Raw genomic sequence first — 22,120 nt, 5'->3', positions numbered from 1 at the left:
CGAGCCAGATTAAAAGTTAAATTTAAAGTGCTCTGAGGGGGGGGGTGTAGGGGGGAACCCCCACTTTACTTAGAAGTGTTGGCGCTGCCATTGGGGGGGAACCCCCCATCCAACACTTAGAGAGGAAACTAATTTTTCCCTAAAACAGGGAAAAATTACACTTTCCTCTGTAACGAGGGGGAGTCACCCCGAATCCTCCAACAGCAGTGCCAACACTTCTAGGTAAACTGGGGGGGGGGTTTCCTCCAAAACAGCCTCTCAGAGCTCTTTCAACTTTTAATGCGGTGCACTGATGCCCTGTGTGCATTTGTCTGTCCTCACAGCTGTACAAAAGAATGCTGTGCCAACATAAGTACACATAGTTGAGTACTTAATGGTTCACAAAGCTCTCTGTATTCCATTTCCTCTGAGTCAGGGGAAGTGATGTCAGAGGAAGAGCCAGCACTAGCGTGACAGCAGGTCGGAGGTTGCTTCTCACGTCAGGAACGTTAGTGAGATACAGGGGAAGGGAAATGCTATGCATATGTGGAAGTTGGGATGGGGTGGAGAGAATGACGGGTCCTTGCGCCCTCCCCCACCTCCCCTTACTATGCCACTGAGAGTGATGAAAGGGAGAGAAGAGAGAGATGGCGCTCCATTCCAGAACCTTTCCAATCTCTCGTCTCTCCTGTCCAGGCCTAGCATTGTAAGCAGAAGAGGTGGTTCCCACCTAGCAAACCCCACCAAACCAAAACCCCAAGACCTTCAGAGTTCCCCCCAAAAGACAGGATGGTTACACCCTCTTCCAGGGATGGTTGGTGTGAAACTAACAGTTGATCCTCATTTGAATATAGCTTTGAGGAAAGTATTTGTATCATTTAAAGATGATCTAATGAATTCATAAATTCATGTAATATAAATATTTACAGTTCATTATGCAAGCTCTAATAATGCCTGCTTTAGATTATGTAAATATTGTTCTGTTGGGTCTACTGGATAAGATTCGTAGCTTGCAGGTGTTGCAGACTGTGGTTTGGGGAGTAAATTATACTGATGATGTTATGCTTTGTCCAATTAAATCACACTGGCTACCAGTGAGGGTAAGGACAGATTTGAATGGCTTCTTTGTTTTTAACATTTTACATGATATGACCCCAGCATAAATCTGCATCGTTTTGTTCAATGCTTGGAGCGTGAGATCTCGCCATTATCCCTGCCCGGAGCTTCACATGTACAATTGCAGACTACCAGAAATACAACCATTTCTGATTCTGGAACCACATTGGTGGAATTATTTATCTCAATATATCAGCGGGGTCTATTCTTATAAGAACTTCAGACATGACGTTTTCAAAAGTATTTATTGAATTATTAGATTCTAGGATTTTATAGTAATACTAGCAGTTTGCCCGACATTGCCCAGGTATGTATTTATTCCGGTTATTTATTTATTCTAATCTTCTATTAGACAGGAAAAGGAATAAAATTGGCCTCACACTGATGGACTGTCTCTGAAGCTCTAGATAGCTCTCTCTTTCATATCCTGTAGTTGGGCCTTATGCTGCTGGACTGTCTCTGAAGCTCTAAATGTAGCTTCGATTGCACTTGACCAATTACATTACGTTTCCTTGGAGGTGTTACAGCAGTGACAGCACAGCCTAGTGTGACATCATTCCCCAAGCTTCACACAATTGGTCAAAACAATATCTGTCTTTTTCGATTATTCACGTCACCTCTTCCCACCCCCACAGTGTTTGTTCCCAAATAGTAAGTTTGGTTGAAATCTGTCCATGCATTTCGGAGTTATGCTGGAACATACATACATACATCCGATTTTATATACTGTATATAGATAGTAAATGACAGCAGCTAAAGACCTGAATGGTCCATCCAGTCTGCCCTATAATTACATGTATTATAATTTCATGATTAAAGTGTCTTTTTTTTCTTTATTCTTTCTGGGGCAAAGACCTGGAGTTGCTCTCAAAGCTCACTCCAGCCTATATGAACCATCTCATCATTTGTGGGATAGACCGTAAAAGTTTGCCCTAGCACCATCCTCGTGTTCCAAATTTCTGGGGCTCCCGTCGGAGCCCTCCCAAGCCCATCCTAAACTGAATCACCCAGCTCAGCTGATGAAGATGTTTCTGGATGCTTTTATACTGACTGAGGAGCTGGGATACTGGCACAGTGATGAGCTTCACATTTACAAAGGACTTGTTCACCAGTGCATTACTACATCTCAGTGACCCCTGATGCAGGTGACTTGTGTCATCGAAACACAGTACTGTGTCAGGTCTACAGTTGATGTTCATCCTTTTTTTAGATAAACAAGTTTGGTTTCATTGTTTTTTTGCTCTTGGAGTGTTCATTGCCCGATCACCCTTTGTTTTGTTTGTTCTTGAACCTGTGGGTTTTGGTCCTGTTGGACTCTTGTTGTTTGTTTCAATTGTAAACACAGTCAGGGGTCTGAGGAACGATGGTGATGGGAGATGTAATTAGGGGTGGAGAGAAAGTAAGTAGGTGTGAGAGAGGGAGGACATGATCGAGACGTTCAAATATGTCACAGGCCGTATCGAGGTGGAAGAGGATCTCTTTTTCCTTAAAGGACCCACGGCAACAAGATGGCATCCGTTGAAAATCAGGGGTGGGAAATTTCATGGCGACAGCAGAAAATATTTCTTCACCGAAAGGGTGGTTGACCGCTGGAATAATCTTCCACAACAGGTAATTGAGACCAGCAGCGTGCCAGATTTTAAGAAAAGATGGGATTGGCATGTGGGATCTCATCATGGAGATAGTTAGGGGGTGGGCCATTAGGGTGGGCAGACTAGATGGGCCGTGGCCCTTTTCTGCCGTCATGTTTATCTGTTTCATAAATTCCTTTTATTTCTGAAGAAGTTTTATATAACTGAATGAGTGCTGCATTTTTTTGATGATTGCTATTGTAATCTGCTTAAACTGATGCCTTAAAGCAGAATACAAATACCCTTGTCAAATGAAATTAAAATAAATTAGCCCATTCTGCATCACATCCCCGTAGGCCACAAGCAAAGACTCCTTTATTCATATTATCCACTTATTGGCAAAATAATCACCTATTAAATTATGGATTCCTTCATTGTGGCTCCAGGTCCAATTCTACAAGAGCGAGGAAGCCGCAGCATACCGCAGACAGCGGCCAGTAATTCAAGTCATCCATCTGAGTTAGTTGGTAACAGCACCAGGTGCTCACTGAGACGGCAGCGCCTCTGATTTATCTTTTTCAACATACACTTTGTTTCACTGCAAATGGCGTCCAGAGGATACAGATTATTGCTAAGTAAATCTGTTTCAGCCAGAGCCACCTATGGGAAAGTGATCCTCATTTTTGTCGACGCAATCATGGTGTTCACAAGCATTCCCATCAGAACAATAAAACCGGACCGCCGGAGAAATGAATGAGGTGCTTTTAAAGATGCAGAAAGGATATACACTGGAAACATATTTTAGCTTTAAATTCATTTATTTCCACTGTCTTCTGTTCAAGGCTTCATTTGTAGACAAAATGGAAGTGGGAAGGGAGAGGCAGGCCAGGACAGCCGCAACAGAAGAGGAGGGGACAGATGAGGACGCTGAGACTGTGGTCGGCTCTGTTCCAGGCTCACCCATTCCCCCTCTGCTTCCCTGCAGGCTGCCTGGAAGGGAGAAGATAGAGAATCTGCTGCTCCAGACGGAGTCTGAAAAGACATGGTGGAACTGCTTTCCAGGCTGGTCCCCCAGAAATTAATTCATTCCGTTTTCTATACTGTTCTCCCAGGCACGCAAGCATTTTTCCCTGTCTGGCTCACAATCTGTCTAATGTACCTGGGGCAATGGGGGGATTAAGTAACTTGCCCAGGGTCACAAGGAGCAGTGGGGGTTTGAACCCACAACCTCAGGGGGCTGAGGCTGGAGCTTTAATCATTGCACCACTCTAGAAATCAAAATGTGCTAAAAGTGAGCCAAATGTAGGACAATCCAGCCAAATGTAGGACAATCCTTACCTACAAACTCACTTCATCCTATACAACCCCACACGAGCAACCAGAAACAAAAACATCTTTGCATATCCAAAGATTACTGGCTGCAGATACAAATCATTCCTGGACAGAACCTTTAAGTTCCAAGCGAATAGACAGCAAGTTTGGCTGAAAAACTACATAAACGAACCCAATCTGACATACAGTGCATTCCGAAAATCGATCAAAACCGCCCTATTCGCCAAATTTATTGACTAAAACTGTCCCCTCCCTCACTAGGACTTCCCCCCTGTAAACGCCTTTTTCTTGCTCTCAAGAAGCTCCTTTCATGTATTCAGGTAGTCTCTACCCATAGAACTCCAATTAATATGTAAGTACTAAATATTCAGGTACTCATAACCCATAGAACTCCAACTAGTACGTAAGTTTCCCATTTAGATTATTGTATAGTATTTGACTTATTGTATTGTATTTAGACTCATTGTAATGTATTGTATTGTACTGTATTGTAAGTAGACTTATTTTATTGTATTGTATTAAGACCTTTTGTTATTCGCTGAATGTCCAGCCTTCTTACAATGTAAACCGCCTAGAAGTCGCCTGACTATGGCGGTATAGAAAAATAAAGTTATTATTATTGTGACATCACTGATGAGGTTGGCTCTTATTGGTGGAATGAGGCATTATGACATCACAATACCAGCTCTGGTTATCAGAGGCTGCAGCTTTAACCCCTGCACCACACCTGCTTCTCTTACTCCCACCCATGCCTCTTTCTTTCTTGACTCCCTGCTCATGGGAGGCCTGGTCCTTCCATGGCAGTAAAACACTCCGATAATGAATCACTTTCTCATTAACTCCATCAGCTGCTGAAACCAGAGACAAAGGAGCTGATGCAATAAAATGTACTCATTTTATGCACTGGCTAGCTCAGCCCAGGGCACAATTTATTGGGCGCATAATGGGGGAAAAAAAAAAAAAAAAAGAGTTTTTTGTATGACTTGTGTTTAAGGCTTGTGCGGATAAGACGGAGCTTACAGGAATGGGTCAGGAGCAGCGACAAAATTCACAGGGATGGGGAAATTGACTTCCTGCAGGGACTGGGAAAAATTTGTCCCCGTGTCATTCTGTACCTTGGAAGCACTGGGACTTAGATGCTGGGCGTAATGCCGGAGAATGAAAGAGGAAAGATGCGCGTGCAGTGGCCCAGAAGACTTAGGATCGGATCAGTTTGTGTCCCCCCGCCCCAGTGGTCTGGTATGCCAAGAGTCAAGGGTCATGGATTTGATATACCACCTTTCTGTGTTACAAAGTGGTTTACATATACTCTATGTAAGTACTTTTTTTTCTGTTCCTACTAAGCTCATTAAGTTATGTACCAAGGAGCTGAAGTGGGAATTCAGACCCAGTTCCCCAGGCCCCAGCCCACTGCACTAAGCATTAGGCTCTGTTTCTAAGCCCCCTCCCCAACTTACAGCGTGGATTTCTCTGTACAGGGTTCAGAACCATGGCAGCATGTCGCTTAGGCCATGTAAGTTAGGAAAAAGGTCAAGAGCAGAAAGTCAAAGAAAAGTAGTTGGACTTCAATTGTGCCTTAAAAGTCACAAAACATTTTTCGATGCGGAGGTCGTAGGGTAAGGAATTCCAAAGGAGAAAGAGGAATTCCTATGAAAATCGAGAAATAGTTGCCGTCAAGACCAGAAGGATGCCTCTGCAAGGAGAGAGGCATAATCAGCAGGTGATGAAGCCCCTGTACAGGTCACTTAGACCTGTACAGGGGCTGCTCTCTGCTATGCCTCGCCCCCTTCTGATGTAACTTCCTGCTTTCGCAAGAATGGAATGAGGCCGAGAATAGGCTCCAGAGCCGGCGGCAGATAGCGTATACAAATTGCTCCCAATTCCCTGAGGCTCCTATGGACACACCCACATTTTAAGGTTGGATGGATTTGAAAACAGGGAGCTCCCCATTGCGACCACCCGTGTCATCCCTGCTTAAGGCTTAATCTGTGGGGAACAACAACAGTTTTCAAATATCCAATATATCCAGGTAAATACCCTTTCTACCCATCCCTCCTGCCCCAGAGCAATAACATCCCAATGTAACTGAAGAAAGCTAAGCTGTCGGTGAAACCCTATCTTTGCATTATTATAAATGCATGACATCCTGTTATGCATTTTAACAGGATTGTTCTGGAAAGGGAGGCATTGGAGTGATTATATGATTGTTGTTTAAAAACACAAATCTTTGGAGCTGAAAGGAAATTGAGGCTTCCCCCAGGGTTTCTAGAACTCTAGCAATAACTCCACACTCCGCCTAAGATTTCAGGGTGCTATAAGGACACCCCGAGTAATCCATCCTATTCTGAGGGTGAGGGGGGGGGGGGTCAGGCAAATGGTGGCTGCCTGCTTGATGCCTTTTTGTAACCAAGGAAGCAATGAGAATAAATGTTTCCCACATACGAGAGACAGCCCTCCCCATCTCCACAAGGACATGCATTAAGCAGCGTGGCCTCTGCCTCACTAGAGCTTTAGATTAATGCATTCTCTGTCACAGCTCTGTCATTCTGATACTTCGGACAGGACACGAGGCAGGAACCATGTGTGGAGTGAATAACTGCAATATATTACATTACATTATAGTGACTTCTATTCCGCCCGTACCTTGCAGTTCTAGGCGGATTACAAAAGAAGATAACTGGACATTTCCAGGAAAATTACAATTTAGGGAGCTGTTTACATGAGTGAGACTTTGAAGGGAAAATTACAAGAGTGGTAGAGACTTTGAGGGGAAATAGAGGGGATGGACAAGGGGATGAGTTTTGATATCTAGATAAATTTTTTGAATAGCAGGGTTTTGATTTCTTTTCGAAATGATTTGAAGTCGCTCGTTGTTGTTGGAGATGGAGTGGTCAAGTTTCGCTGCTTGCGTCGCTAGTAGGTTGTCGTACATCTTCTTGCGCTGAGTCTTGCCATCGCGGTTCAGGCAGACACCGAATCCATTTAGGCTGCATTCCCACTGGAATCAAGGTGTACCGCAGACTTGGAGCAATCATATGACAATGTTCAACAGTATTCGCCATCACCACGACATACACCCTGTTTATTTTTATGTAAAAATCGTAAAGCTCATTTTTAAAGAAGAGTAGATCCTTCAGGTAATAAACTCTGCAGTTGCCACTCCTGGCTCCAAGCACTAATGGGCTTACTACAACACCGATGAGGACTGTGCTTGTCCTTCCCCGGCTTAATATCTCAGTCCTGAAGACTTGCAGCCAGCTCCAGGGTGGAAACCTGAACACTAGGTCTGGTTATTGCATAATAATGTGAGGAACAGGAAGCAGGAAGAGTGCGTTTTCTCCGGAGGCTGCAATTTGTCCACCTTCATTAGCTCAGAGTGACTAATACAGCTGAGATCAAAATGAGAACTTGTTAATATGACCTGGAGCGCTGTTGCCTCTTTAAATGAAGCAAAACAAGAGGGAAGTCACATGACGTGCTCCAAGGCGGATGCATGATCGAGTTGCTCCCATCAACTACCACAAACAAGCTTCTTTATATTGGCTGTTTTCGCTCCTAATGTTAGATTAGCTAAGAATCTATCAGCTAATAGGCAATAGCTCACTTACCTTCAACAAGATGTAAATCGGAACCTACTATGCCAGAAAAGACCACCTTGCCGATAGACTCACCGGCTCCCCATACCTCGCTGGCAGAAGGTTTATCAGCTTGTTAAAAGATTTAATGCAACAAAATCTCTTGGCTACAGCAGAAATTAAAGCTGAATTACTCGACATTTCAACACAATGTTCTCGCTTAGAGCTTTTGGAAGAACGCACGGAGGCCCATGACTCACAGGTCTTCAAGGTACGGCAACGCTTGCATAAACTCGACACTCTTCAATCAGACCTTGTGGATCTAGTGAACCAGATGTATGGCAATAACGTTTGAATCCTTGGCCTGCCAGAGAATTGTGAAGGTCAGAACATGGTTTCAACCTTACATTCCTTTATTCCTCAGATTTTGCAAATTCAATTTAACCCATCACTGGAGAAGAACAGACCCTTGAGAATCCCATTCCATCAACAGTGCCCTGCCCATGCCTCTGCCTCCCACCAGTCTCACCCCTACTTTGCCCCCCTTCAGCACAGCCTCCCTCTCTCTCTTTCCAGCCCCCACCCGGGCCACCCCAAAGTCAGGTATGGCTCTCTGAGTCTCCCTTGTCCCCATGTACCACCTCCAGTGCTGCAATTTCAAACTTCAAGCACCTGACAGCGTTAGCAACATGACCCTGCTGCCGTCTGCCTGCCCTGGAAGCCTTCGCTCTGCAGCATCCCGCCTACACTGGAACAGGAAGTCACTGCAGAGTGAAGGCTTTTGGGGCAGTCCAATAGCAGCAGGATCATGTGGCTAATGCTGCCGCCTGCCCGAATTTGAAATTGCAGCACCAACGGAGGTACGTGGGGACCACCAGGAGAACACCATACTCAACTCCGGGGATGGAGAGGGGGAGGAGCTGGCCTGGAGAAAGCGAGTCCAAAACCCGGACAAACTCCCTCCAGTCTAGGAAACCATTCGGACACCTGGACAGTCCTCTAAAAAAGGAGATGTCCAGGTAAACCCAGACGTTTGGAAACCCTCTGCGAAAGGATCCACTTACCCAGGACCTGTGGTTCCAAATCTGCTCTGGAACAACCAAACTCTTCAAAATCTTTGTAAAGGCTGCAATACCAAGGTAAGAAAATTATTTTTACCCCCAATCTCGCTAAAACCGCCACACACATCCTCAAGAGTTTCTTAGACATGAAGACTTCTGCTGAAATCTCTTGGTGCCCAATGTAGATTTTTTTTTTTTTTTACCCAGCAAAAACGAAAGTGACAATCCCAACCACGTCATCTCTTCTAAGATGAATCCTCTGTTGCGACTTGAAGCCTTTAATTTGACTTCCAGTTTTGCTTCATAGCATCAGTTAATAATTACTTGACCTAGATTTTTGGATGCTGAGGCAGCCTATCACCTCTTAACTTCATTCTATGCCCTCTCATTCCAGAGCTTTACACGGAAACAAAATACTTGGGTATATATTGATAAAGATCTCGTCTTCTTTCAAGCTGAATATGGACAAAGTAATTGAAAATGTTAAGAATGCTTTGGCTCTTTGAATGTGATGGTTGCACCCAAAATACTTTATCTTTTGAATATGTTCCCTGTACTGTTCCACCATCTTTTTATACATTATTGGAAAAGCTTATGGTAAAATTTATCTGGGCTGATAAAACCCCCAAAATATCTTTATCCAAATTGAAAGCTCCTAAAATATCAGGTAGTTCCAGACCTACTATTCTACCATAAAGCTTATTTATTAAGGCATGGCACAATTTGGTTTACAGAATCAGCTTTCATTCAAAGATGGTTAACTATTGAAAAAGCTTTGCTGCCTCCCCCCCATATCCTTATTCAATCCTCCAGATATGAATCTTCTGCCTTCTTTCCTTACTAATCCCATAATTAAAACCACGCATAGAGTCCTACAAGATTTAGATCAGACTCTTGATATCTCATTATCTACAACGCTTCAAATTGTCAAGATAAAGATTTCCTGGTCAGATTGGCAATCTTTGGGGATTTGGGATTTTAATGCACTCATTAGTTCTTCTTCCTCTTTAAAAATATCTGCTGAATTATAAACGTGCTTTGAAATACCAGAGTCTGTTTTACAAATGGCTAATCTAATCTAATCTTCGGTTTATATACCAGGTCATAGAAACATAGAACATGACGTCAGAAAAGGGCCACGGCCCATCTAGTCTGCCCACACTAATGGCCCACCCCCTAACTACCTCCATGAAGAGATCCCACATGCCAATCCCATCTTTTCTTAAAATCTGGCACGCTGCTGGCCTCAATTACCTGCAGTGGAAGATTATTCCAGCGGTCAACCACCCTTTCGGTGAAGAAATATTTTCTGGTATCGCCATGAAATTTCCCAGCCCTGATTTTCAACGGATGCCCTCTTGTTGCCGTGGGTCCTTTAAGGAAAAAGAGATCCTCTTCCACCTCGATACGGCCCGTGACCTATTTGAACGTCTCAATCATGTCTCCCCTCTCTCTGCGTTCCTCGAGTGAGTAAAGCTGCAACTTACCCAGTTGTTCCTCATATGGTCATCTCCCAGTAGAGCTCAACTCAGTTCACATACAATTAAGACTAGAATACATAGCAAAAAAAACAGTGACGGGACAAAAGTGTGCCGGACAAAGCCACACCAACATTAGAGAGCAGACAATTGAGCGCAAGACTCCAGCATGCCGCCGTAAAAGTTTATTTTAAAGAGCTCTGAAGAGGGTTGTGGGGGGTGCAACCCCCCCACATTATACAGAAAACTTAACTTTTCCCCTAAAAAATAGGGAAAATGTTACGTTTCCTCTATAATGGGGGTTCCAACCCCCTCACCCCACCCTCCAACGGTAGTGCAAACACTATTAAGTAAACTGGGGGGGGTTCCCCCCCACACACCCCTTCGGAGCTCTTTAAAATTAAGTTTTACGGCAGCACACTGGAGTCTTGCGCTCAATTGTCTGCTCTCTAATGTCGGCACGGCTTTGTCCCGCGCGCTTATGACTGTGAACCCAAAAAAACATAGGAAACATAGAAGATGACGGCAGAAAGGGGCCATGGCCCATCAAGTTTGCCCACTCTAATGACCCACCCCCATGACATTACCCCCCTAGAGTTCCCACATGTATATCCCATTTCCTTTTAAAGTCTGGCACGCTGCTGGCCTCAATCACCTGAAGTGGAAGTTCATTCCAATGATCAACCACCCTTTCAGTGAAGGAATACTTCCTGGTGTTGCCATGAAATTTCCCACCCCTGATTTTCAGCGGATGCCCTCTTGTGGCTGAGGGACCTTTAAGAAAGAAGATATCCTCTTCTACCTTGATACGGCCCGTGATATATTTAAACGTTTCAATCATGTCTCCTCTCTCTCTACGTTCCTCGAGTGAGTATAGCTGTAATCTTTTCAGCCGTTCCTCATATGGGAGATCTTTGAGCCCCGAGACCATCCTGGTGGCCATTCGTTGAACCGACTCAATTCTCAGTACATCTTTTCGGTAATGTGGTCTCCAGAATTGTGCGCACTATTCCAGATGAGGTCTCACCATGGATCTGTACAACGGCATTATGACTTTGGGCTTCCGGCTGACGAAACTTCTACGGATACAACCCATCATTTGTCTTGCCTTCGATGAAGCCTTCTCCACTTGATTGGAGACAGAAGAGCTATAATTAAAAAACTGGAGTACATAGTAAACTAAACTAAAGCTTATGTCTACCGAGTCATTATTCTGAGAAGGCTCAACTCGGTTTACAGCAATTAAATAAACAGGGAATGATTTACAAATGATAAATAGAAAAGAGCATAAGAAAAATAACTATAATATTATCATTTCGTTATCTCAGGCAATACAGCAATCTAGCATTAATTTAGCTGCTTTAAAAGATACTTATTCCATACTATTTCATTGTAAACAAATAGCCACTTATTTTTATAAATTGCTTAAAACCTGAAATCATTCCTCTCTAACTGGTCTGAAAAGATCATGGAGAGAAGACGTGAATTCTTCTTTTGATGAGAAAGAATGGAGCGATTTTGGGGAATATTACTTTTTCTTCTTCTAGATCTGCTTCGATAACCCAATCTATGTATTTTCTAACAAACAGGTCCTTCTGGACCCCCCCCCCAACAGATCGTATAATATAACCACATCTATATCTAACCAATGTAGGTCATATTCAAAAGAGCCGAGTACTACGAAACACATGTTATTTTGATCGTTCATGTACCCAAACCTATTGGTGTGATCTATGGTTTCCCATCTGTAAAATTATTATTATCCTGCAATCCACCTGCTTTTTGGCCATTTTAAACCTGCATGAGTGTCTACTTTTTGACACCTTAATTTCCTTAGCCTTCATAATTCATGGAAAGACCTAAAAAATTCATTATACTTACTGGTATACAACCTACAGGTTTGACTTACACACTGGTAAATAGATAAATTGTCTCTTCTAAATTTAAAACTAAATGGTCAATATTATCTTCATGTTCATTGCACTCTTTGACCATCTACAGATCCTAAAATCATCTTCTGGCCAGAACAGAGCAACATTTTCCTCCCTTTCATGAAGCCGCATTTGGCTTTTTTATCGTTGACCGCAGCGGTATTAGCTCTGTTGCTAGTAGATGGCATGAGTTTATTCATCCCACTTTATACAAAGCGGGTCACAGCAAATATGTACACAGATTGAAACGTTTAAGTACATCACAGGTCGCATCGAGTCGGAAGATGATATCTTCTGTCTCGTGGGACCCTCGACCACCAGAGGGGCATCCACTGAAAATCAGGGGAGGGAAGTTTCATAGCGACTCCAGAAAGTACTTCTTCACCGAAAGAGTAGTGGATCAGTGGAACAGACTCCCACTGCAGATGATTGAGGCCAGCAACGTGACGGATTTTAAGAGAAAATGGGATGCTCTCGTGGGATCTTTGAGGGAGTAAATTCAGAGGGGCGGATACTTGGCAGGGGCAGACTCGATGGGCTATGGCCCTTTTCTGCCACCATTTTCTATGTTTCTAATACATATACAGCGCATACTTAAAAACAGAGACAATAATAATAGCTTTATTTATATCCCGTCATATCTTTCAGTACAAGACGATGCACCATAAGAGGTGCTGATAACAGCGAGTTAACATCGGTTAGGATTGGGAAGGGATAAGTGGGCGGTTACGTGGTTGGGCCGCATAGCGGGTGGAAGGGGGAACGTGTAAGAAGAGGTAGGTGTTGAACCATTTGGGAGCTTCAGACAAATTTATCAAAACAGTGTGTTTTTAGTGATCTTCTGAATGTGCGGTATGCTAGTGAGTTCAGCATTAGGGTGTTGTTCCATATCCCTGCTTGGAAGGCGAGAGTCCTGCGGAGGAATCTTTTGAATCAGCGACCAGCGATCAAACATCTACAATAGGCTTAATTCCCATATTTCATCTTACAGAATAGGAGTCTCTTCAGTAATCACTTAAAATGACATATGTGCATTGGAATCCCATTCCATTCCTGAGTGCCCATGCAGGAAAACATGGGAGAAATGCATGTTTCTATTATCTTCTGAACGCTGCTTTTCTTTGATGTATTCAACATTAAGAACATAAGAACATAAGCAATGCCTCCACTGGGTCAGACCCGAGGTCCATCGCGCCCAGCAGTCCGCTCACGCGGCGGCCCACCGGGTCCAGGACCTGTGCAGTAATCCTTTATCTATACCCCTCTATCCCCTTTTCCAGCAGTTAATTGTCCAATCCTTTCTTGAACTCCAGTACCGTACTCTGCCCTATTACGTCCTCTGGAAGCGCATTCCAGGTGTCCACCACACGCTAGGTAAAGAAGAACTTCCTAGCATTCCTTTTGAATCTGTCTCCTTCCAACTTTTCCGAATGTCCTCTTGTTCTTTTATGTTTTGAAAGTTTGAAAAATCTGTCCCTCTCTACCCTCTCTATGCCCTTCATGATCTTGTAGGACCAATACTGAACACAGTACTCCAGGTGCATTACTCAGGTATAGAAATCTTTTTAAAGCATTTCTGTAGCAAGACAGGGAGCAAAATAACCAAAATGGTCATTGTAAGAGGCCATTTCAAAACTGTCTAATGCAACTCCTGGGACTCAACGATGAGCCAAAGATTACCTACTTGAACTAACTGTTGTAAGCTCTTTGGAGCAGGGACTGTCTTCTTTGTGACCCTGTACAGCGCTGCGTATGTCTGGTTGCACTATAGAAATAATTAGTAGTAGTAGTGATCTACCTGGACCAGCAACCCTATTGAATGTCCATGTCAAACTGTCCATTGTAATTTCCTGGGTAACTGACCCAACCTCTTGTAATGGAATCCGACACTGAACTGAATAGGTAAAGGCGGAATAGGAAACCTGATTAACATAACATCTACAATATCTCTATCATCAGTTTACTGATCATTGTTACAAATATGTTTATAATTTCCTTCCACATTTCAAAATTTCATTAAAAATACTAAGTTTTTCATTGCCTGTACCTTTTCTAATTCTTTTATGTCTTTTTTGAGGTGCAGCTACACCTTGGGGTGATACAAGGGCATTACAGCATTCTCATCTTTGCTTTCCATTCCTTTCCTGCTGCTGCAAACTGAGCTGAGGGTTTCAACATATCCTCAACAATGACTCCAGGATCCTTAACCAGTTAAGTACTGGCACCGCACCTGGACCATCAAGGCACTAACCAGACAGTGCTTGGGATCTGTGCATTTGTATTGTCAGTCCCTAGTAGATTATGCCCTCCCCTGTCACCTTGAGGGGATTATTTTTCTTGCTAGGGGTTATTTGGGGGGGGACATTCTGCTGGGGATAATTTACTCCTTAGTAATGTCCCCCCCAAATAACCCCTAGCAAGAAAAATAATCCCCTCAAGGTGGCAGGGGAGGGCATAACCTACTAGGGACTGACAATACAAATGCACTTCTAGCCAAAAGGCACAGATCCCAAGCACTGTCTGGTTAGTGCCACGATGGTCCAGGTGCGGTGCCAGTACTTAACCGGTTGAGGATATGTTGAAACCCTCAGCTCAGTTTGCAGCAGCAGGAGAGGATTGGAAAGCAAAGATGAGAATGCTGTAATGCCCTTGTATCACCCCAAGGTGTAGCTGCACCTCAAAAAAGGCATAACGGAATTAGAAAAGGTATAGGGAGGGGGCAATGAAAATCTTAGTATTTTTAATGAAATTTTGAGGAAGAAATGCATTCGAAACCATTGGTTACAGGACTCCCCACCCACTATCTGGTACTGGAGAAATAAATTTCGCCTCTTAATGGTTTGGGAATCTGTCGGCCCATTTCTCTTGAAGACGGAGTACCGTATTTTCACGCATATAACACGCGCGTTATATGTGTTTTTACAAACCGTGCATAACTTTGCGTGGTATACGCGTGAGCGCGCTATATAAAATTTTTTTTACATAGTTCCCACCCTGCCCGACGCCCGATTCATCATCCGGAAGGACCGCTCGCACCCCCACCGCTCGCACTCCCACCCCGATGACCGCTCGCACTCCCACCCGAAGAACCGCTCGCACCCCCACAGCCTCCCCCCTCCCCCATGGAGAAGCTGTCTACCTTGTTTCCGGATGCCAGTGAGCCCAGCTGCTTCTTCTGCCGGCGGTCCTGCCCCTTCTCTGAGCCCTGCGTTAAGCTGCTTCCTCTTCTGGGACGGATGGGCCAATCCGGCCTCATTCCGTCGTTGGCTGCCTGCCGGACAGGCGGGTTTGGCTCCCGTCTGTCCGGCCAACTACACAAAGGTACGAGGAAGGGGGGTGGGGGTGTCGTGGGGGTCGGCTGGGGGGGCGGTCGGAGGTTCTTGGGGGGGGCGGTCGTTGGGGGGAGGGGGGTTTGCGTCGAGGGCAGGAGGGCCTGGGATCCCTCCTGCCCGTAATGTAGTGCGGGGTGGGGATAGGGGGTCGCCGTGGCCAGGAGAGTTTGGGCTCCCTCCTGGCCTGATATTGTCGGGGAGTTGGGGAGTCGGCGAGGCAAGAGGGCTTGGGCTCCCTTTTGCCCCGATCGTGTCGGGGGGGCAAGAGGGCTTGAGCTCCCTCTTGCCCCGATCGTGTCGGGGGTGCCGCGGTTGGCTGGGGCAAGAGGGCTTGAGCTCCCTCTTGCCCCGATCGTGTCGGGGAGTCGGCGGGGCAAGAGGGCTTGACGTTAGAGAAAGGGCGAACCGCTGGAAGAGGAAGCAGCGCAGGCGCAGGGCTCACGGAAGGGCCGGGACCGCCAAGAGAAAGCAGCAGGACACCGGTAGGAGCTTCTACATGATGGGGGGGGGTCGGTAGGCTGTGGGGGTGCGAGCGGTCCTTCAGGGTGGGGGTGCGGGTGGGAGTGCGTGCGAGCGGTCCTTCGGGGTGGGGGTGCGAGCGGTCCTGTGGGGGGGTGAATCGGACGTCGGGGGGGGCATCAGGCTTTCAGGGTGAGGACAGGACTTCAAGGGGGAGAGGAGAGTCGGGGCGGGCGAAAGGAGAGTCGGGGTGGCCAGAGGAGAGTTGGGGCGAAAGGAGAGTCGGGCAGCATGCGCGGTATACGGGTGTGCGCGGTATATAAAAATTTCTGTACATAAATTTGTGTTTCCCGCGCGCTATACCCATGTGCGCGTTTTACACGGGTGCGTGTTATCTACGTGAAAATACGGTAATGCCTTTTTGTTTGTTTGGTCCTCTTATCTGGACACCCCATCCCCCACGGCAAAGAGTCAAATTATAAACAAACTACAGAAACCAGCGGTTCCTTTGCTGTCTTCTGTTAATCGTTGAGAGGGTGGGCTAGTGGGGTGGGAGGGGGAGGAAAGGGAAGACAGGCTGTGGGTCTGGGTTGAAAGAACCAACACCTGGACTCATGCTGTTTTGTCTGTACTGTATCGGTGTATGTGTGCTTGACTTGTTCGTTTGAATAAATCGCTAAAAAAAAACAAAAAACAATCGGACAGTGCTCAGTGGGGTTCTATTGTGCAATTGCCTCTGCAGCCCAATTAAATTCTGTTGAATATTGGCCAAAGGCGACAACCCAGGCTAATGTCAGTGGACCAGACTGCGATGGCCGCTGCAGAAGACAGTTTCTGTTCGCCAAAACAATTGGGAGAGATCTTCTGCAAAGCCATAACAAATCCTGAATGACAAATTCTGGGGGCAATGACAACCAAAATGACACTTGATATCAGGGCCTAGGCGTGCTAAGGTATTGCTAGGCGTCCTGGAGGTAGGTTTGACCAGGCCTAATTGACCAGTGCCTAACTCAGATGCCTAGCTACACCTAAATCAACCAAGCCTGTACTCCACCCTTAACCACGCCTACTTTTTAGGCAGACGTCTCCACTTAGGTCTCGCTAGGTATCCTAAGAGTTCGGTACCAAACTCTTAATTGATCATTTCCTTTTTGATTGGCTGAAAACTGACGTGGTCAATTACCATACCAGATAAGCCAATAAATTTTTTTTTTTTTTTAAAGTTTGCGCAAATCCCAGTTAGGTGTCACTAGGTGGCTGCGATTAGGGCATCTGGCAATGCCACGCCTTTTCTAGAACCTGGCCCTTAAGTGTTTTGTAGAAACATTTAGCCCCATTTCCTGTTCTTTAGGTGGGAGACCTACAACCATTTACCCAGATAAGAAAGTGAAGGCAAGAAAGGTAGAAAGGCCTTGTTCAAAGCCTGCCGGAGGTTTTATTTAGGAGGAAGAAAATATAATACAAACACAGTAAATTGATAAAAATTAATATATATATATATGTATATATGCACTTCACTAACGTTTCATAACAATTCACATTTCTGACAATCTCAGGCTAGCAACTGTTTTTTGGCAAAAAAATCACGGTGAAGACGAAAACAAACGAAGGTGTTGAAAACCGCTGGGATGTTTTGGCAAGTCTTGATTTATAAAATGCACTTGTATGCTTCACCAGTTGCTGAAATGTGCATTCTAATCATGCCTTCTCCTTCCTGATATCACCCACCCCAGTTGGCATCAGCTGCACGCACCAGAACTCAAATGGCATCTCTGGAATCCATGTAGCACCACACGACCACTGTTAGACTGGTTTGGCTCTGGTTATCGGCTTCTGTTATCAAACCCAAGCTCCCTCGGTGAACCACCCCAAAGCTCAACATATACCTTCAGCAACCCAGCATCACTAGCGAGAAGCAACCCACAAAACTTGGAGATCGTCAGACAGAAATACCTGCATTTCTGCAACACCTTTGCTCTCTGGGATTTCAATTTAGATCATGTCTTTTCAGGTATAGCTCGAGGTACCGTATTTTTCGCTCCATAAAACGCACCTCACCATAAGACGCACCCCAGATTTAGAGGAGGAAAACAAGAAAAAAAAAACCCATTCTGAATCAAATTCTATACTAATATATACCCGGCACCTTTAAATTCTGACCCAGCCCCCCCCCCATCAATCATAATTTTTTTATATACCCCCCAGCATTTTAAAATTCTGTCCCAGCCCCCCAGCACCTTAAGTAAACGCTTAGAACCGAAAGGCTTTTGCGGTAAATAAATAAAAATTTATGTTATGTTATTTGTGCTGAGAATTCTTCAGAGTAGCAGTTTGTGGCCTTGAATTTCCATGAATTCTTGTGCTGTGTAGATTCTCCTAAATTTGACTTTTAGTGGCGTTTATTCAGAGCAGTGCAGGCTCATTCCCTCCTTCGCTGGTGCAGGGCCCGGGCAATTTGCTCTATCACTCAAGATTTTACCTTTACAGCCCACTAAGTTAAACTGATCAGGCAGTATCACAGAATGCCATCAAATCTTTGTCCGTTATAGATTCTGGCAGTTCAACTATTCACATGTTGTTCCTGCAATTTCTGTGTTTTTAGTCAAATTCTGTCCCAGTTGTCCGTCCCCCCCTGCTGGTCGGTGGACGGCTGCCTGCTGATTACGTTGGGGGTCAGTGACACCCAAGCGCGCTAATGCCTGGGCCCGCGTACCTTCTTAATTGTGGTGTTCGCTGGTGCTTCCCTGGACTGCTGCCTGCCGATAGTCGGTATGTCGGGGTCAACGGTGCAGAAGCGTGCTGCTGCATAGGGGCGTGCCATTTCCTGAATGGCTACCGGCAGTTCTCACGGGACTGCCGGCAGCCATTCAGGAAGTGTCGCGCGCCCACGCAGCAGTGAGCTTGTGCGCTGCTGGCCCCGACATACCGGCAATGAGCAGGAAGCAGTCCATCGACCAGCACAGTGTAAAGGTACCGCCGAGGGGGGTGGGGTGGTATATTCGCTTCATAAGACGTACTTACTTTTCTATCCACTTTTTGGAGGTGGAAAAAGTGCGTCTTATGGAGCGAAAAATACGGTAAAGCTGCATTCATGAACAGTACTTCACAGTTTAAGTTTATTTAATATACCACATATAAACAAAGTTATCTAAAATATGATTGAAATAAAGGAATACGGAGGAAAACATAAGACAATTGGACTACAATGGGGTGTATGTAATAACTAAAACTTATGGAATAAGCAATAATCTGACCTTAATAAGGGAGGGGAAAACACAACATTATACTTATAGACCACTTTACCAAAAAGTTCTATGCGGTTTACAAAAGACACAAGTAAGGGAAGAGAGTGAAAAGGAACAAAGAGGGGTTTGCTGAAATCGGGTAACGACCTATATTTATGTTCAGGTGGAAAGGCTTGGGAAAAGAAACGAGTTTGAGGATGGCCTTAAAACTTAAAAGGAAAAGTTCCAACCGAACAAGAAAGGGATATTATTCCAGTGAGAAGGGAAGACAAGTGAAAAAGCAGATGTGGTGAAATGAGTTGGCTTAGCGGGGGTTTAAAAATGGTTTGGATAATTTCCTAAAAGAGAAATCCATAAGCCATTATTGAGATGGCTTGGGGAAATCCACTGCTTATTCCTAAGATAAGATAAGCAGCATATAATCTGTTTTACTACTTGGGATCTAGCTGGGTGTTTGGGACCTGGGTTGGCCACTGTTGGAAACAGGACACTGGGCTTGATGGACCTTCGGTCTGTCCCAGGATGGCAATTCTTATGTTCTAGTTGAATGTGAGTGAATCTGGAGAAAAGGGAGTACCTGAATGAAGAACTTGGAAGGTTATGATGAGAATCTTAAACAAAATGCGATAACGTATTGAAAGCCAATGTCTGAGAGGAAGAGGAAAATCACAGAAAACTCTGGTATAAAGGAAAATATCTTATAAAGTCCTGGTATGATGCAGGTGAAGCATATTAAGTCCTTTGAATAACGCTAAAGGTGAAGAAACCAGACCTCAAAGAAGAAAAATCCCCTTTTCTCCCTCCTGCACTAATAAATCAGTATATTAACAATCTAAAAGACATTTCTTACTACATTTGCCTGCTGTCATATACTGATTGGGAAATACCCTGATGAGTTAACTGCTAGGCTAAGCGAAACTTATGAGAAGGAACAAGCAAGCAAGACTTAACTCTTTTGCATGGCAGCAAGGCCTCACACCTGGCAGGATATTATGAAAAGATGAACACATCTCATGGTCAGAAATAGAATTCTCGAGAATATCATTTAGTAAGACGTGTCTTGTAATAACGAAGCAGGGGAGGGGTGAGGCTCGGAATTGCTTATATGGTAAATTAAAGGGGCATTTGCGGGAAAAGGATAGGCCTTACGGTAAACTGAACAGACGTATAGCATGACACAAATGTATAAACCAATAAATGAATTAACAGATGTAATGACGTGTAAGAAAAGAACCAATAAAGAGTTATTATGTAAGTTAGACCAACGTGATATTGATCACCAAGAAATGTATAAAAACAGGCCTGTAAGCGGAAGTGAACAGAACAGACGTCAGTGGATCCTCAGGCCTGAAGATCACATTTTGTTACTCTATATGCTGAATGATTTATTCTTGTAAGCTGTTACTGATTTGTTAATAAATATAATTATTGATTGATACCAGTATATAGAGTGTGAGGTCTCTATCTCAGTGCAAGCTCTTACAGCGGCCTACTTCATGTCCCGTAAGAAATAGAGAAGAAACAATAACAAACTTTCTAACTCCATATATCAGCTTAACAGAAGCATTTTGAACCAACTATAAGTGACACAGTTGATATTGTGGTAGACAATGTAAAACAGAATTACAGTAATCGAGACGTGAAATAAGAAGGGAATGAAAGAGCAAATGGAGGATTCATCAAAAACAGTTCCAACCAGCTGAATTTGACACTGGACAAAAAAGGATGTCTGAACAAGGACAGAAATACGGTGCCAGTCCAACAGCGATTGTGTGGCGTTCCACGGATTCCATAGATGTCATTTGAGCTCTGGTGCCTGCAGCTGATGCATCTTGGGATAGGTGATATCGGGGAGGTGCCCAGAGGGCTCACCTGAGGTAACGAAGGGTTAAGCGACTTGCCCAAGATCACAAAGAGCCACAGTGGGATCTGAACTGGGCTTCTTTTGGTTCTCAGCTTCAACTCCACACAGTCGCGGGATATGCAAAGAAGAGGGAGCTCCTTCTTTCTGGGAGAAAGCGACTTCCACTGGGTTCTCCGGTTGGTACACCTCCACCTCAGCGCACCAGAGTCCCTACTGACTTGTTTACAGGCCTCACGCTCCTCTCTGATCCAAAAGAGGTCAAGGACCAGATGCAAGGCTCATAGCACCATAAAACACTGTCCATCTGAAAAGCAAATGGAGAACAGAGGGAGGGGGGGGAGAGGAAAGCACCAAACCACTATTGTGCTTAAGTCACATGAAACAGAGAACACGGGATAGCAGGTACCATGATCACCCAGGCCACACTTACAGTTCTACTAGCAAGAGGTCGGTTGGTGTGTATGTGTGTGTTTGAATCCATACGTCTCGTTCCTCTATTCATCCTGCTTCCTCTTCGGTTTTTTGGGGTTCCGGGACCGACTCTTGGCTTTGCACAGTGGGCAGATGGGGGCATTGCGGTGGATTTGCTGGTGACAAGATAAGCATGCCTGCAAAAATCACAAGAAACAGTCAGGTCACCGGCATCGCTCCCCAGGGCTCCTCCTGTGCAGCCCAGACCCAGCCAAACGTCAGGGGCGTGGCATACGGAGGAGCCCATTTTACCCATGTCTGAAGCACAGATACCAACCAAGTGGTGATTTCAGGCCACCCGTATTAACATGTGTAGTTCAGCTGGGAATGTATTGATTAAAAAGGATGCATTTTGTAACATTTTCCTAAATGAGCTCCTGTCTCTACATTTTCGAATTTGACCAACAAGCCTACACTAAGCCTCTGGAATCTGGAAAGGAAGGAAGCGAGCATAGGGTTACCAGATTTTCCCAAAGGCCCAGGCCCGCCCAGTTCCACCTGCATCACATCCCGTTCCGTCCCGATCCCGCCCAGACGGCATCCGCGCATGCGCGGCGCGCGACATCACCGAACTGCGTCCGCAGACGCCCACTCCCGGCGCGATGTTTACAGAAAGCTTTTCAAAACCGGGACCAAGTGCCGGGTTTTGAAAAGCCTTCCAGACCTCCCTCGGACGTGTCCTCGGAAAGGAGGACATGTCCGGGGG

General features: G+C 45.0%; 1 protein-coding gene across 2 annotated transcripts in view; it reads right to left on the bottom strand.

The window, feature by feature from the left end:
* Window positions 1–18,040: 18,040 nt before the first annotated feature.
* Window positions 18,041–22,120, bottom strand: part of ZC4H2 (zinc finger C4H2-type containing) — a 29,529-nt gene continuing 25,449 nt past the window's right edge. For both annotated transcript variants that reach the window (XM_033947268.1, XM_033947267.1), the window contains one exon: window positions 18,041–21,551. In XM_033947268.1, coding sequence (XP_033803159.1) covers window positions 21,311–21,551 — 241 coding nt within the window. In that variant the 3' untranslated portion in view covers window positions 18,041–21,310. The remainder of the gene's footprint in view (window positions 21,552–22,120) is intronic.

Source organism: Geotrypetes seraphini, chromosome 5, assembly GCF_902459505.1.
Source record: "Geotrypetes seraphini chromosome 5, aGeoSer1.1, whole genome shotgun sequence".
NCBI classification, from domain to species: Eukaryota; Metazoa; Chordata; class Amphibia; order Gymnophiona; family Dermophiidae; genus Geotrypetes; species Geotrypetes seraphini.
Note: the sequence above shows the minus strand (reverse complement) of the source record. Positions and strands in the feature narration are given on the sequence as shown.